We start from the raw sequence: 14,783 nt of genomic DNA on the forward strand, positions 1-14,783 counted from the left end.
GTTTAGTTTGTCTGGGAGCAAGATGTTGTGGTCCGCGACGGGGCTGGTTTTCCTTTTGTAGTCCGTGATTGACTGTAGACTCTGCCACATACCTCTCATGTCTGAGCCGTTGAATTGCGACTCTACTTTGTCTCTGTATTGACACTTAGCTTGTTTAATTGCCTTGCGGAGGGAATAGCTACACTGTTTGTATTCGGTAATGTTTCCGGTCACCTTGCCCTGATTTAAAAGCAGTGGTTCACACTTTCAGTTTTGCGCGAATGCTGCCATCATCCACGGTTTCTGGTTGGGGAATGTTTTAATAGACGCTGTGGGTACAACATCACCGATGCACTTGCTAATAAACTCACTCACCGAATCAGCGTATTCATCAATGTTATTTTCCGACGATATGTGGAACATATCCCAGTCCACGTGATCGACGCAATCTTGAAGTGTGGAATCCGATTGGTCGAACCAGCGTTGAACAGACCTGAGCACAGGCGCTTCCTGTTTTAGTTGCTGTCTGTGGACTGGGAGCAACAAAATGGAGTCGTGGTCAAATTTGCCGAAAGGATGGCGGGGGAGGGCTTTATATGGGTCGTGGAAGTTAGAATAACAATGATCCAGGGTTTTGCCAGCCCGGGTCGTGCATTCGATATACTGATAGAATTTAGGGAGCCTTGTTTTCAGATTAGCCTGGTTAAAATCCCCAGCTACAATAAATTCAGCCTCAGGATATGTGGTTTCCAGTTTACATAGAGTCAAATTAAGTTATTTTAGGGCCGTCAATGTGTCTGCTTGTGGGGGAATATACACGACTGTGATTATGATCGAACTGAAATTCTCTTGGTAGATAATACGGTCGACATTTGATTGTAAGAGAATTCTCCTCACCACGCGCTCTCACCACTGGTAGATATTCTCGCTATCAGGTGAACTTTGATTTGAATTCCTCTAAATCGCATCTCTGCATGTCTGTCAGGTGAACAACCTCAGCAAGGACTTGAATTCCTCTACTTTGTTAAAATCACACCCCGTCTCGTTAATCATAAGGCATACACCCCTGCCCTTGTTCTTACCAGAGAGATGTTTGTTTCTGTCGGCGTGATGCGTGAAGAAGCCAGGTGGCCGTACCGACTCTGATGACGTATCCCGAGTGAGCCATGTTTCCGCGAAACAAAGAATGTTACAATCTCTGATGTCTCTCTGGAAGGCAACCCTTGCTCGGATGTTGTCTACCTTGTTGTCAAGAGACTGGATATTAGCGAGTAGTATGTTTGGGATTGGTGCGTGACCAGAAGACTGGTCCGCCTGCCCCTTCTATACTGTACTACTGGGACTATACTGAGGATCAGGCTGTTGAAATGCAGTTGATTATGTAAATAGTCTTGTAGAACTGTGGTACTGATGGTCCATTTCAGGGTGAGGCATTGATATGAATGTTCAGAGTGAAAGAGCTGTGAACTCACCTGTGTTCATATGTGTTCACACACACAGTAACAATGAGAGGGGGTGTAGCATGCACAGGGAAGGACCAGGAAGTTGATCTCAGATTCTATTCAGAGTTGACAGATTGACACTGAGGACAAACCCAGCCTGCCTCTCTCTTTCCACACTCTAAATCTACAGTCACTGGGTCCTGAATGTGATAGTGGAGCCTAGTTTGCACTGCAGGATCCAGAGATGGCATCAGTAGGCAGGTTTCCATTGACACAGGTTTATTAGACAAAATAACCCACCGAAAAGAAAAGGGAAACATTGAAGAACCACAGTGACATTACGTGGGGGCGTAAGAATTGCACTGCTAAGATCAGAGATTCATCTCCTAAGTACATACTGTACCTAGTCCCCTGAATACCAATCAAGTAATCTTACAAACAGGACTTCAAGTTGTAAAATATTGTAAAATAGTAAACTACTCCTTTAATGGGGTGGTAGATTCTATGAAAGGGATGTTTCACAAAAGTAACTTTATTGTAGTATTTTGTTCATCAGCAATCACTTTCAGTACAAAGCAAAAAGTTTGATGATAATGATATGAAAATGTCTTTATGATAATTGCATGAAATTTGAATCATCACACCTTTTGCTGTGTACTGCAGTGTTTCCCAATCCTGGTCCAGGGGACCCAAAGGGTGGTGCTTTTTTGTTTTTGCCCCTAACACTCACACACTGGATTCAACTAAACAACTCAAGCCTTTGAACTGAATAAGGTATGTGAGTGTGAGGGAAAAAACATACATGTACACCCCTTTGGGACCAGGATTGGGGAACACTGCTGTACTGAAAGTCCTCCATCTTGAGAACTTCACTGCTGAAGTGCACATTATAGGGATTGTATACAGGGTGAAGAAACCAAGGTGGACATTTGTAATTTGATTGAACTATTCCTTAAATGGCTTATTTTTTCAAATAAAATGTATTGAATTTAATCACAGTCATTCAAAAGTCATTCAAAAGGCTAACCACCCAGAGAGATCGGGATTAAGGAAAGGTCCAGAGGCGTTCAGTGGGGTAAATGGGTTATCGTCATTCATTTCATAAGGATGCGTGGGTTTTGGGGCATCTTTAGGGGTGCTGTATCTCGGTGAAGGTTTGTGTTTTAAAGAGTGAATCTGTTGCCGAATCTTATAGTTGGGTACACCCGAGAGGGGTATGTTGAGGATGGCCAGGGCCTTAAGAAACTGAAGCCACCCTGGAGGTCTTCGGTCATCAGCAACCTTGTGGGCAGATGTGGTACTTTTAAGCAAGTCAAGTATATGTGAACCCTTGACAACCGCACCCTGAAGGATAAACTCTCCTTTGTCATTCCAAGTAGCTGCCCCATTTGAGTCTTTTAGCTTGTTCATAATGTAGCTAACATTTTTCCTGTTACGTGCCGGAACATGGGTTAACAAGTCATGCATAACTTTATCTTCAACAGGCATTTGATCTTCAGACGGTAAGCTCGCAGGTACAGGCATTACAGGGGCGTGGCTCTCGTGAGGTTCGTCATCTTTGCAAAATGACTTAAATGTAAATGTAAAACAGGGGCGTGGCTCTCGTGAGGTTCGTCACTTCCTGTAGGGAAATAGTTAAATGGCCTGTCTCTCTCTCCCCTTGTTTCACCAAGGACAAATACCTTTGCAAGAGGTTTGTGTATTTTTGGACCTTATCATAGGGGTTCAATCCTTTTTGATTCAAAATATCCTTCATGGCCGTATCCAAATAATTTTCCGCTGTTTGTCTGATATTTTCGGGACCCTGCACATTTTTTAAAAGTCTATCCAACTCTTGTTGTGGCACCAGATACATTTTATTGGCCATCACCTTGTGTTCAACCCCCACGTCGGGCTGCAATAAGGCTGGTGATGAAGGGCACGGCTATACTTAGTAAAGGTAGAATAAAACCGCCAGACTGTTGTATGCTATGTCGTTTCTTTTGAAGACTGACCCTTTTATTGGCAAAGAGCTTGATCGAGGTCTTTTGTCTCTTTAATTTTTTCAATTGTGTCAGGGTGAGTGGAATGCGTCCTTTGAGAAGATTCAAAGCAATCTCACATAGGGATAATATGAGATCTGAAGAACAGTGACCCAAGATGGCCTTCCGTTCATTAGATGTAGCCCCAACTAGGTTTCTCAAGAGGGGCAAGTTTCTTTTTAAACGCAGAGACATAGCGGCTACTTTTTTTTAGGAATGTACGCAGCCGGCCACTCCCACGGGAACAGACCGGTTCGTAGCCTCAGGTGTTCTGGAATATTTGCTTTTAAATCCACGATTAAATAAGAAAATGGCGCTTTGGTAGCGTCCTCATAGCTCTCCATAAAGTAGGATTTCCTTCCCGGGTACATCTGCTGAGCTAGAATGCTAATTTGCAGTTTGTCTCTAGGATTGGCGTTCAAACTGATGGTGAAACACATTCTGCACCAAGTAAAGCACGGACAGGTTTCTATGATGAGTATATTGGGTAAAAGCTTGTGCAATATCGGGATGTTCGCTACCTGCAAATAGCATATCGTCCAAAACCAGCAGATTGTTTTTATGAGAAGGGAGAAAGAAGTTCATCATCAGACAGGGATTCAGGTTTTCCTTCAACAAACGTGATTTTTATTGTCTTCAATAATTCATCATACAGAGGTTGATAACATGAATAACACCACACAACATTATCAGGCTTTTGAGATAACACATGTTCAGAATTCTCTCAAATACTTTTTACAAAGCAAGTTTTACCACTATTTGATGGGCCTGCGATTTAGGCCGAAAATGGCAGCTGCTAACGGGGGTCAAAATCAGCTACAGCAGTCATTATATCTTAAGCTTTAAGACACACTGGGGGGGCTTGTAGCAAAGGGCAATGTGGTCCCGTCAGGCAATAGCAGTCTCTTGTCATAGACTACCCTGAATATTTTAGTAAGTGGGGTGTTCCTTAGATGGAAGCCCTTTTTATCCCTAACAATTATTTTGTAGGAGCTCGAAATCTCCAAGTCACTATTCCTGTTGTTTATGAAACCCTCGACCAAGCGTGTGATTGATTCCAAGTTTACACGCGGGGCATTTTCATAGTTTTGAGTCACACCTTAGGCTTTCAACACCACGTGATTGTCTTTAGTCCTAAAAGCATAGCTTTCGGGTCCACATGAGGACCATTCTGTGATATGGTCACCCTCTTCAAGTTCACTCGTTAAACCACCCAGATAGTCGCCAAGTGGGGGGTTCCAATCACCCTGTTTGCTTACATAGACCACAGAGTCTGTGTCGTGGTCAAGAACCCGCCTCTGAAGCTGTTCCATGAGGGTGTACAGTTCAAGTCGGCAATAGGCCGTGGTAAATGCTGCAAGAAACACACTTACATTACCTGGGGGTAGAACCCACTTCTGATTGCGCCTCAATTGCACCAGAGCCTTAGAGAATTCAACTGTGACCCATACACCTGTCAGGGCTCTTTCTTGATCTGAGTGATCACAAGGGTTTTGCTGGTTGTTGTTTTCACTGCAGGTGCGACAAAGGGGAAAGAAAAGTTTTCCTTGAGGGCACCTGTAAGTAAACACTGGTATAAACAAACCCCTAGGAGGGTAGACAGTTTCTTTGATCAGACCAAAATAGTTTTGGGGTAAGTCAAAGTCGCGGTGAATAATTTCCGGATGCCCCATAGGATAGCATGAGGAACTCATTACATGAGGATAAAGGGATGTAAAATCTACATATCCTATTGTCTCGTCGGGTTGCGCTACATACCGCAAGGTCAAAGCATTGGTACGGCCTCCATACAAGGCCTGTCGTGGTTCCAGGGGTTCTAGTGTGTCATAGCTGGAAAGGAAGACTTGAACATGAGGATCAGACTTTTTGAGGGCTGTCCATTCGTGCTCCCACAAAACCACAACTTTTAACCTGTAAGTAGCCTGGAAAGAATCCAAGTTGTCTTGAAACCGTTGATACATTTCCACAAACGTCTTTTGGGTTAGGTCACACATGCCCTGGGGCATAAAGCAAGATTTACAACCGTGGAAGAAACCACCGTTGTACTCATACGATAGGTTTTCATGCACGCCGATGCAATAGTTGTACAACTCCAGGGGTCAATGCCTGCATCTTTGACTACCTTTTCTCTGAATCTGAGGCATCCTTCACCAAGTATAACCACACCATTGTCACAGTATTATTCCATCTCTTTATGGAAATCAAAGGGGCCATGTCTTACTGTCTCGTAGCATGTCATGAATCTCTCACGCTCTTTGGGAGACATTTGATCACACCCGTACATTTCGGGGCAGGGATAAGATCCAATATAATGTAGATTCTCCTCAGATGTGAAGAAGTGCGGGGAACCAGCCAAAACACAAGATTTTACTACCTTGAGCTATGACACTGGGTGCAACGCCTTGCTGTATCAAGGGGTTCAGAAGAAGGTCATAGGCTCGAGCATTGTGTGCTATAAACGTGAAGTTTCTGTATTGGGGTTTTCTAAAGTGTTTTAGAAAGAACAGTGCACAATTGGGTCCCTCGGCCGACCACTTTTCACCCTTGAAAGTCATGGTCGATACAAAAATAGGCAAATGAACCCCTGATTGCTGATTTGTCTCAAAATCATATAACACTTTATTTCTCTGAATGTTCAACTTCAGCCACGGGCTGAATATAACACTTGTGTTGCACTTCTTGAACCACTTCAGTGTCTCTGCTTTTCAAAGACCCTTTACAGATTGAGCAATGTATGATTCCACACACATGCGGTTTAGGGCTATCTATATTAAGGTTGTAATTACAATGGCATTTTGGGCATTTCTTGTTAATGTCACAACTGCTTACAGATTTACAGGCCTTGGGGTGCCATGTTTCAATGTTGTGTTTTTCATAACAGTAGGTCGAACGACATGTGTGGTGGCAATCCTCACAGGGTGTCAAGTGTAAGGGTTGCATTGGACCATTTTTATCCAGACATACTGAACAGTTATAACGGCACGAGTGCCCCCCCATTCGGGTGTAGCCGGTATGGCAGGATGGACACATATGGTGCGCCTAAAAACGCTGTGATGTTAGTAACGGCATAGTAATGTTCGTTTTGCACATAAAAGTACAGAGTCTGAGGATGAGGTTGGGGGTTGTTTTGGAATTTCAAGAGAGCTGCATTAGCTCTACTGTGGTACAAAACCACAATCTTGATATCACAATCTAGAAAGTTTTCAAATTTGAGTATGTCAGAGAAAGCCACAGCATCCTGGATACCGTTGTAACGCCGCTAGATCAGTACATCCCGTGTTGAGTAAATGGGACAGACCTATTGCAAAGCATAGCTTATTACCGGGATTGTGAACGTTTGAGGTAGGCCCTTTTATTGCTTATGATTTCTGACTGCATTATGCTATCTAGCTTCCTTCTCTGCCCACCACCACCCTGGGGTTCACGTATTATTTGCACTACAAGCTCGAGGGTCCTATCGGCTATGACGGATACATTTGACTGAACAAGTCGTTCTAGCAGGGCGATAAATTGTTCAAGATCTGCTACGCCATTGGTCAAAAAAAGAGATACCGTGTTATACAGGCAATCTCCACAAATTTCCAACTGTAAGACATCACGTGGTTCGCCATAATCTCTAGCCCTTTCTAACAGTTCATTCAGAGTGTCCAATATCATTACGTAAAACACAGCATAGTCAAGATTCTGATTCACCCATGCGGAATTGAAAAACTGTCGAATCTCTGTATTGTTGAATTGATTTCGGTACACAACACGAACACTTCTATCCATACCGTTTCCATCCTGATTTATTAGACAATTTTCCAATTCCTCAAAAACATCGTATTGCGTTTCAGACTCTTCGGACATAGGTGTTAATGTCTGGTTTTGAGGGGTGTGTGTTGCAGAATTAGATCTCAGGCTCTCTTCATCTGGGTAATTAGCGATATGAGGGCTTCGGGAATCTGTGATAACAGGTTTTCGTCGGACGGCCCTGACTCATTCATACGATTAATAATTTCTATGAGTTCGGCTGGAATCTGTGATAATATGCTTTCATCTATCGGTATTATGTCTGTTACCCCCGCCTCATTCATATGGTTAATTATAGCTTGGAATTCTGGCGGTATCTGGGATAAGAGGTTTTCAACTGTCTCGCCTAGGTCTGTTGGGTCAGCCATTTGGATAATTAATGATGTGTGTTCTTGGGTTATTCTGGAAGGATCCGTGTAACATATATGCTTTTAACGCCTGTATTTGCGTTTTTTAATCGGATTGCTGTTTAACATACGTGGAATTGCTCTATGCCAGAAGGATATATTGTATTGGCGCTCTAGTAAAACACCCAGGCGTCTGTGTAGCAAAACCTTTCGGGATTTTAGAGCCCTGGAAAAGGCTGTGAAAAACCTAGCTTGTTCTATTTCAGATCCATCTGTTGTCACCACAGAATTGGCAGAATCAAGAATGTTGGCCGCATCCCATAATAACCGGTCGTCTGCCTCGGAAATGTCATTGATAACGTTTAAATCCTCCGTTTTGGTTGTTTCATTGGGAATGTTCGGTGAGCCGGGATCCTCCTCGCGCTTAAGATGTGTGAGGTCTTTGGTGCCGTTATACCCCGGGGAGGAGTCTGAAAGAAAATAATACATACAAAATAGGTTATTAAACATAAAAATATGTTAGATAAAAAATGTCAAATACATTTCAGGTGTAATACTATATATTAACAATACATAATTACATTACCTCTGCTTTTTTGACGAGAGCTGTTCTGACAAATCGCGTAAACCAGGGGGGCTTGACTTTTGTCACCAAGAATTCCCGATTCTGCCAGGCCTGTCTCGTTGGAGCCTGACAAAACATTATTTGTCCTTGTTTTAACATATTCAAGGCTAAAGATGTATAAATAATAATAATATATATATATATAATGGTTTCATACGGTGTCCATGGAGCGCCGTCTCATAAATTCCCTGTCCTGTCATACTTTTCCGGAGGGGTGAATTCTGAGCAATGTATTTGCTCCCGAGTTGTGCGTTGTTTGCTTGGGTTAGGAATATGGAGCGAGCTGGTGGAGGTTTCCGGGGGAGTTAACCGGACGTTTAAATCCTCTGTTCTCGGTGTGTTTGAAAAAACGTTCGTACAGAACGGGAGAATTGCATCTGTGTCATCGGATGTGTCATCTGCTCTTCCGAAGCCGTTCAGGGTCCACATGGACCCCGTTATTCTTCTTGGCTGTATGTCAGCTGTAAACACAAAAAAATAGCTTTTAATATAGGGTGCACACGTTTTGTTTTGAATGTATAAATATTCTTGTGTATGTGATTATTGGACTTACGTCTACAATAATGTGACGGGGTTTGGCTGCATGCGATTTGCTCCTGAGAATCGCCGTCTAACGCTGTCTGTTCCAGATCATTTTATCCCTCTGAGCAGCTGCGTAAATGTTGGAGACCCTACAAACTTTAGATACTATTAACGTTTGATAATATTAACATTTTATACGATAAGAATACGTACATTGACCCACGTTTAAAACACATATAACTCCATGTTTAATATTACAATAACATCCTTCATGTTCAAACAATTCCACGCATCCAAATCTAATATATATATTTTCATTAACTCACCTTCAGAAAGCTCCATTAGGACGGATTCACAGATGATCCTTTTAAATGTTCAGTCCGATAACTATTCGGGGTTGCTGGCCTGTGGGTTTGTAGCTGCGCTAAAGCGGTGCTAACATAGTGGATCGGACACTCGCTCCTCGGTCTTGGCTCAAAAGGAGAGATACTACGGAATGCATTTACAGGGCATGTTGGGGTGAAGTTTTTTCGGGCGATATCCTGTATGCAACACCCTGTATATTTTGGTTTAGATTACAAAGGTAGTGATTTCAAACAACAGGAGGGGTGTCAAGACAGTAAGACATGAATGACCCTTTTGATTTCCTACATCCTCAGGGTTAGCACCTTGGGGGGTGTCCGATGTAAATGTATAGACCGGGGTGGGGGCACTGTTAGTATATGCGCTGATTAGAAATATCATTGTTTATCCCTGGGGATCGGTCTAGACATGGTGTATTCTTTCTGGGGGCTGGTTGACTTTTTAGCCTTCACATCCTCTGGAGGGTGTGATAAATTAGGATTTGAAAGGCTTATGTGTTAATGAATCGAAAGTCCCCATTTTAAGAGACGCCGTCACACTTTTTGATGGGGGATAGGCAGATATCTGTACATACCGTTTGCATGATAGTGAAACCTTGGTTTCAAACGACCCCTGCAGAGAGAGAGAGCCTTGAGTGCAGATGCCTGGGCATTGTTGAACACACCCCCTACCTTTTGTTTTTGAAACACACACACGCACACCAGCACACGCACGCACGCACACACACACACATGGCTTTTCCGTAAGTCTTTTTTCTTCGCTACAGACCGGGGAGGGAGAGTTAACGAGAGCTTCCCATTCATTAAGGGGTGAGATACCATTTTATTTCATTCAAATATTAAGTACATACAGTTTAAAACCTCTACGGGATTGCTGTCCCTAAACCGGGATGCTTGTTGTTAACGTGCTCTAATGTGACTAGAATGACTCTGTATACAGCAGCCAACTTTCCGGGACAGACATGTGGTCTTTATTTATAATCTTGTTCATTCTTGTTAATCTAACTACAGTGTCCAATTTACAGTAGCCATTACAGAGAAACAATACCATGCTATTGTTTGAGGAGAGTGCACAACAACAAAACACTTATCTCGGCAACTGGTTTAATACATTCCCTCTGAAGGTAAATAATGTACTTACATTCAGTAATGTTGCTCTGATTCGTCATCCTGATGGCCTCAGAGATAAAATGTAGCATAGGTTTGATTGATTAAAAAAATATATATTTTAAAATGTAGGAACTGGGTTCTACAGTTTGAACCTCTGACGTACACTCTAAGGGAAGTCTAAGCTGAGACAAAGACCGCATCTTTAATCTTTTTATTTTAATTTTTTTATATTTATTTTTTATTTTTTTATTAACAACAAATCAATACATAAAGCACATGAGGGAACACAAACATACATAGATTACAAACAATGGACAATCGAGCTAGGGGGTACAATATCACATTACAATTACACAAGGACCTTAAGGGACATGCATATACTTACAATTCTAACAGCTTTTTTGTTAGTAGAGCATTTAACCGTCTTAAAATACAGTTCAATTTCTTTTTGTAGGATACGAAAATGTGGTTTTCTGTTTGTAACGACAGCATCTTTAATCATGTGGTTCAATCGCAACAGCCATTGTCTACATTGTGGGAGGCAACCCGTTAGTTCAAACCCTAAATAAACATTCCTGTTTCTAACTTCTAATGACTACAGAAAAGTCCAAATTCAACCCTTCCTTATAAGATAACATTGAATATATATAGGCAGGGTAGCCTAGTGGTTAGAGCGTTGGACTAGTAACCGGAAGGTTGCGAGTTGCGAGCTGACAAGGTACAAATCTGTCGTTCTGCCCCTGAACAGGCAGTTAACCCACTGTTCCTAGGCCGTCATTGAAAATAAGAATTTGTTCTTAACTGACTTGCCTAGTAAAATAAAGGTTAAAGAAACAAAAAAACAATATATATATATATTCATCATTAACGATTAAAAAAACAAATCTAGTTTTAAAATACAATTTAATAAACAAAAAGTATCCACCCAAACTAATGGTGAAAACTGATCATCACACCATCTCTATCTGATACATGTTGTGTCTACCAGCTTATTCTCAAATAAAACTGCAGAGGGAAGCAGTACCACCCAGTCAACCAGCCTCACAGAGGATATTCAACCCTAAAGGCAAATCTAAGGTGCTCTAAATATCTTTACAGTAGAAGCTAAGAAAACACACCAAAACTGACCAGGTGCATACTGATCAGTAAAGTAAAAGAGAGGCTAACATTCTATAACACTCCCTTTCCTCTGCACAGTTCTCTCAAAGTGAGAAACAATACGACTAAAATAGTGTTACAACTTCTTGATAATTAAGTGAAGGAATTATTTTAATCTACACTAGTCAGAGAACTGTTGAGGTTTCTCACATTTATGTATGTTGGTGTCTTTTTAAGTGGCCATGTTGAGAGAAACTCTTCCAACAGAGCAGGAGTAAAGCTTCTCTCCTGTGTGTATACATACGTTGGTGTGTTAAGTTGCTCTGCTGAGTGAAAATATTCTCGCAGTCAGAACAGGAGTAGGCCTTCTCTCCAGTGTTGAATTATGAACTGTCAGAGCAGAGATACAGATTCTCTCCTGTGTGTATTTTTAGCTTTGATAGAATTGGGAAAATCTCCTCAATGTAGGCAGTGGTGAGACCTCCTAGCTCTGATCTTCCTGCTGTTGCTCTCTGGATGTAGAGAATGTCTCAATATGGTCTCCTGTGTGAACAACATCAGAAGAACAAGTCAGTTAGTGTGAAACACCAGAAGCTTGTTATTTTCAGGCTTTGGCTTCCTCTCTGCCTTTTCCCTGAAAAACAGATGCTTCCGGTGTTCGTTGACTCCGCTGAGGGTGCAGGTACCGAGACTAAAACCCCAAAGAGCAATGCAGAAGCACAGTGGCTAGTAAATACTCCCTAGAAGGAAGGAACCTAGGAATAAACCTAGACAGCAACCAGGCTCCGAGCAGTGGCCGGGCTCTGGCTGGGTCACTCAAGGACATTACGAGACTTGCCCAGAAGCCCCTCCTGCGTTGTCTTGACTGTGTGTTTAGGGTTGTTGTCCTGTTGGATGGTGAACCTTCACCCCAGTCTGAAGTCCTGCGCACACTCTGGAGCAGGTTTTCATCAAGCATCTCTCTGACATCTACTGTCAACTGTGGGACCTTATATAGACAGGTGTGCCGTTACAAATCATGTCCAATCAATTGAATTTACCACAGGTGGACTCTAATCAAGTTGTAGAAACATAAAGGATAATCAATGGAAACAGGATGCACCAGAGCTCAATTTCAAGTCTGATAGCGAAAGGTCTGAATACTTATGTAAATAAGTATTTCTGTTTAAATTTGTGTTTTTTGCAAACATTTCTAAAAACGTGTTTTCTTTGGTATTATGGGGTGTTGATTGTGTGTTGATTGCTGAGGAAAACGTTTTATTTAATACATTTTGGAATAAGGATATAAAGTAACAAAATGTGGAAAAAGTCAAAGGGGTCTAAATACTTTCGAAAGCACTGTAGCTAATTTAGAAAAACGGGATTGTCTTCTTGTCCTCCTTTTTAATGTTACAAATAACAATGAATATCAACAACTCTGTCTCTGTTATATGTTTCGTTCTAGTAGGCATTTTCCCATCTTGGAGTCTGAGACCTTGTGGAAATCTGTCGTAGAGAAGAATAATGTATGACAATTTAGACACTACATTACCCTATAGTAGTTATCATCATCATGCTTTCCATGGTTTAAGCCTATAGATAGCTAGGCCTTGCTAACTAGTTATTGTGTTATCCAGCTAGCTATAAAAGTGCATGCTAACACGAAAGATATGTATAACTAACCCAAGATTGACCACACCCTGTTTCCAACGTAATCGTTATTGTGGCTAGCTTCACACAAAGGTGAGCCCAGCTAGCTAGCCAGTAGCGACCATATCATAGCTATTTGTCAGCTTCAGGTTAGGTAACTTAGCTAGCTACAGTAGCTAGTCAAGGTTAGAAAGCTCCCTAGCCAATCCAAACAACTCAACATACTACATGGAAAGTATATTCTGTACATTGTGATATGTTAACTAGTTAGCAGGACTAACAATAACGCCAGCTAACGTTAGCTAGCTACGGTTATGGCACTGCAGTTAGCCAGCTAGCCAAAATGCTAGCTAACTTCCTCGTTCAGCAGAATTCATGTATCCCCAAAATAAAACTAAACAAAAACAAATATACTAGACATTTATAGAATAAATCATACATAGTTTGATGCTTCTGTGGCAAATGATTAATTATTGTTTTATAGTTTTAAAGTACATGTGATAGATTATGTATTTCTATCAAGTCAACTGGAAATTCTACTCAAAACAAAGGTTGTAAAAGTATGCTAGACATTTATAGAATAAACCATTTCTATTTTTATGTGACAATCAATTAATTAGTTATAGATTTTTGCCATTTTAAATGGCTTTTGGCGAATGAATATATATAAAACCAACTTTACCTCGGTCTGCCTACTGTAGTATATCCCTAATATATTAATCACTCATAGCCCATTAACTAATAAGCCTAACTATCTGAACTTTCTTTCGTAACCATGGCCTTAGTATCTTTAGGCTGCATTAGAGCCTGTCAGCAACCCTACAATTAAAAGCTTGCGCAAACACACCCCATGACTGAGACATAAGGTGGCCGTTCCTCAAAACATACTTCTGCATTAACACAAACACATTCTGTCCTCAGCAGATTCTAACCGCATAAGCAACTCATCTGTCTGACTGAAGCTATTGTAACAGTATAATTTTAAACCGTCCCCTCGCGCGAACCAGGGATCTTCTGCACACAACGACAACAGTCACCCTCGAAGCATCGTTACCCATCGCTCCACAAAAGCCGCGGCCCTTGCAGAGCAAGGGGAACTACTACTTCAAGGTCTCAGAGCAAGTGACGTAACCGATTGAAACGCTATTTAGCGCACACCGCAAACTAAGCTAGCCGTTTCACATCCGTTACACTATCACATGCGTCCCTGTCAAAACAGGGAAATGGCCTAGCCTGAAGCGCCAACTGTCAGTTCCAGTTCCCCCTATCTCAAGACTTCTTGACACACACATACATTTCAGCGCACGAACACACACACCTCTACACTCTATTCAACTGACATCCCTTGACACACAAACCCATTCTTGCGCCACTGTCAGTTCCAGTTCCCCTACTCTCAACTCCTGGACACACACACACACAGACATCTCAACGCAACACCCAATTCAACTGAGCAGGAGCCAGGATCAGACGACTTCAAGAAGCACCAATGAGGCTCCGGCACAGGGTCGGACAGGACCTGCCTCCAACCTTCACCAACCAGTCAGAAGACAGAACTACAAGAATCAACCTACGTCATACTATGTATAAAACCTATTGCACACTCTGGTTAGGGACCCTTTTCAGCGAACTCCTTCTGAGCTAAATGAATTGGTCCGTGCACGCTTTAGCTAGATATCTTTGACCTTTAATAAACCTGCCATTTTGTTACAACTTGACTCCACTCAGTCCAGCGTCCGTGATTTGGTCTCTCTTCTCTGACTTAAATGTAGTTATTCATCAACACTACTCATGTGATTAAAAACAAAACAACTTTATTTAACAAGGCAAGTCAGTTAAGAACAAATTCATATTTA

The 14,783-nt window shown here is 41.8% G+C and overlaps 1 protein-coding gene and 1 long non-coding RNA gene across 3 annotated transcripts; both read right to left on the reverse strand.

The window, feature by feature from the left end:
* Positions 1-4,054: 4,054 nt before the first annotated feature.
* On the reverse strand, positions 4,055-9,771 carry LOC127922661 (uncharacterized). 2 transcript variants are annotated; one of them, XM_052506546.1, is made up of 5 exons: positions 9,055-9,771; positions 8,760-8,857; positions 8,364-8,667; positions 8,168-8,272; positions 4,055-8,051 (listed from the first exon to the last, which is right to left on the reverse strand). In XM_052506546.1, the coding sequence occupies exon 5, from the start codon at positions 5,446-5,448 to the stop codon at positions 4,543-4,545; it is 906 nt and encodes a 301-aa protein (XP_052362506.1). In that variant the 5' UTR covers positions 5,449-8,051; positions 8,168-8,272; positions 8,364-8,667; positions 8,760-8,857; positions 9,055-9,771; the 3' UTR covers positions 4,055-4,542. The 2 variants fall into 2 exon arrangements, with proteins under 2 accessions (XP_052362506.1, XP_052362505.1); XM_052506545.1 differs by having other exon boundaries at positions 8,760-8,884.
* A 1,315-nt stretch (positions 9,772-11,086) lies between these two features.
* LOC127922662 (uncharacterized) lies at positions 11,087-13,695 on the reverse strand. Its single transcript, XR_008111881.1, has 2 exons — positions 13,610-13,695; positions 11,087-12,286 (listed from the first exon to the last, which is right to left on the reverse strand). It is a non-coding gene; the product is annotated as an uncharacterized LOC127922662 (long non-coding RNA).
* Between the last annotated feature and the right edge of the window lie 1,088 nt (positions 13,696-14,783).

Source organism: Oncorhynchus keta, unplaced genomic scaffold, assembly GCF_023373465.1.
Source record: "Oncorhynchus keta strain PuntledgeMale-10-30-2019 unplaced genomic scaffold, Oket_V2 Un_contig_26625_pilon_pilon, whole genome shotgun sequence".
NCBI lineage: Eukaryota > Metazoa > Chordata > Actinopteri > Salmoniformes > Salmonidae > Oncorhynchus > Oncorhynchus keta.

Excerpts from the sequence above, each read along its gene's own strand:
- LOC127922661 (XM_052506546.1), bottom strand. The coding sequence starts at position 5,448 with ATGCCCCAGGGCATGTGTGACCTAACCCAAAAGACGTTTGTGGAAATG.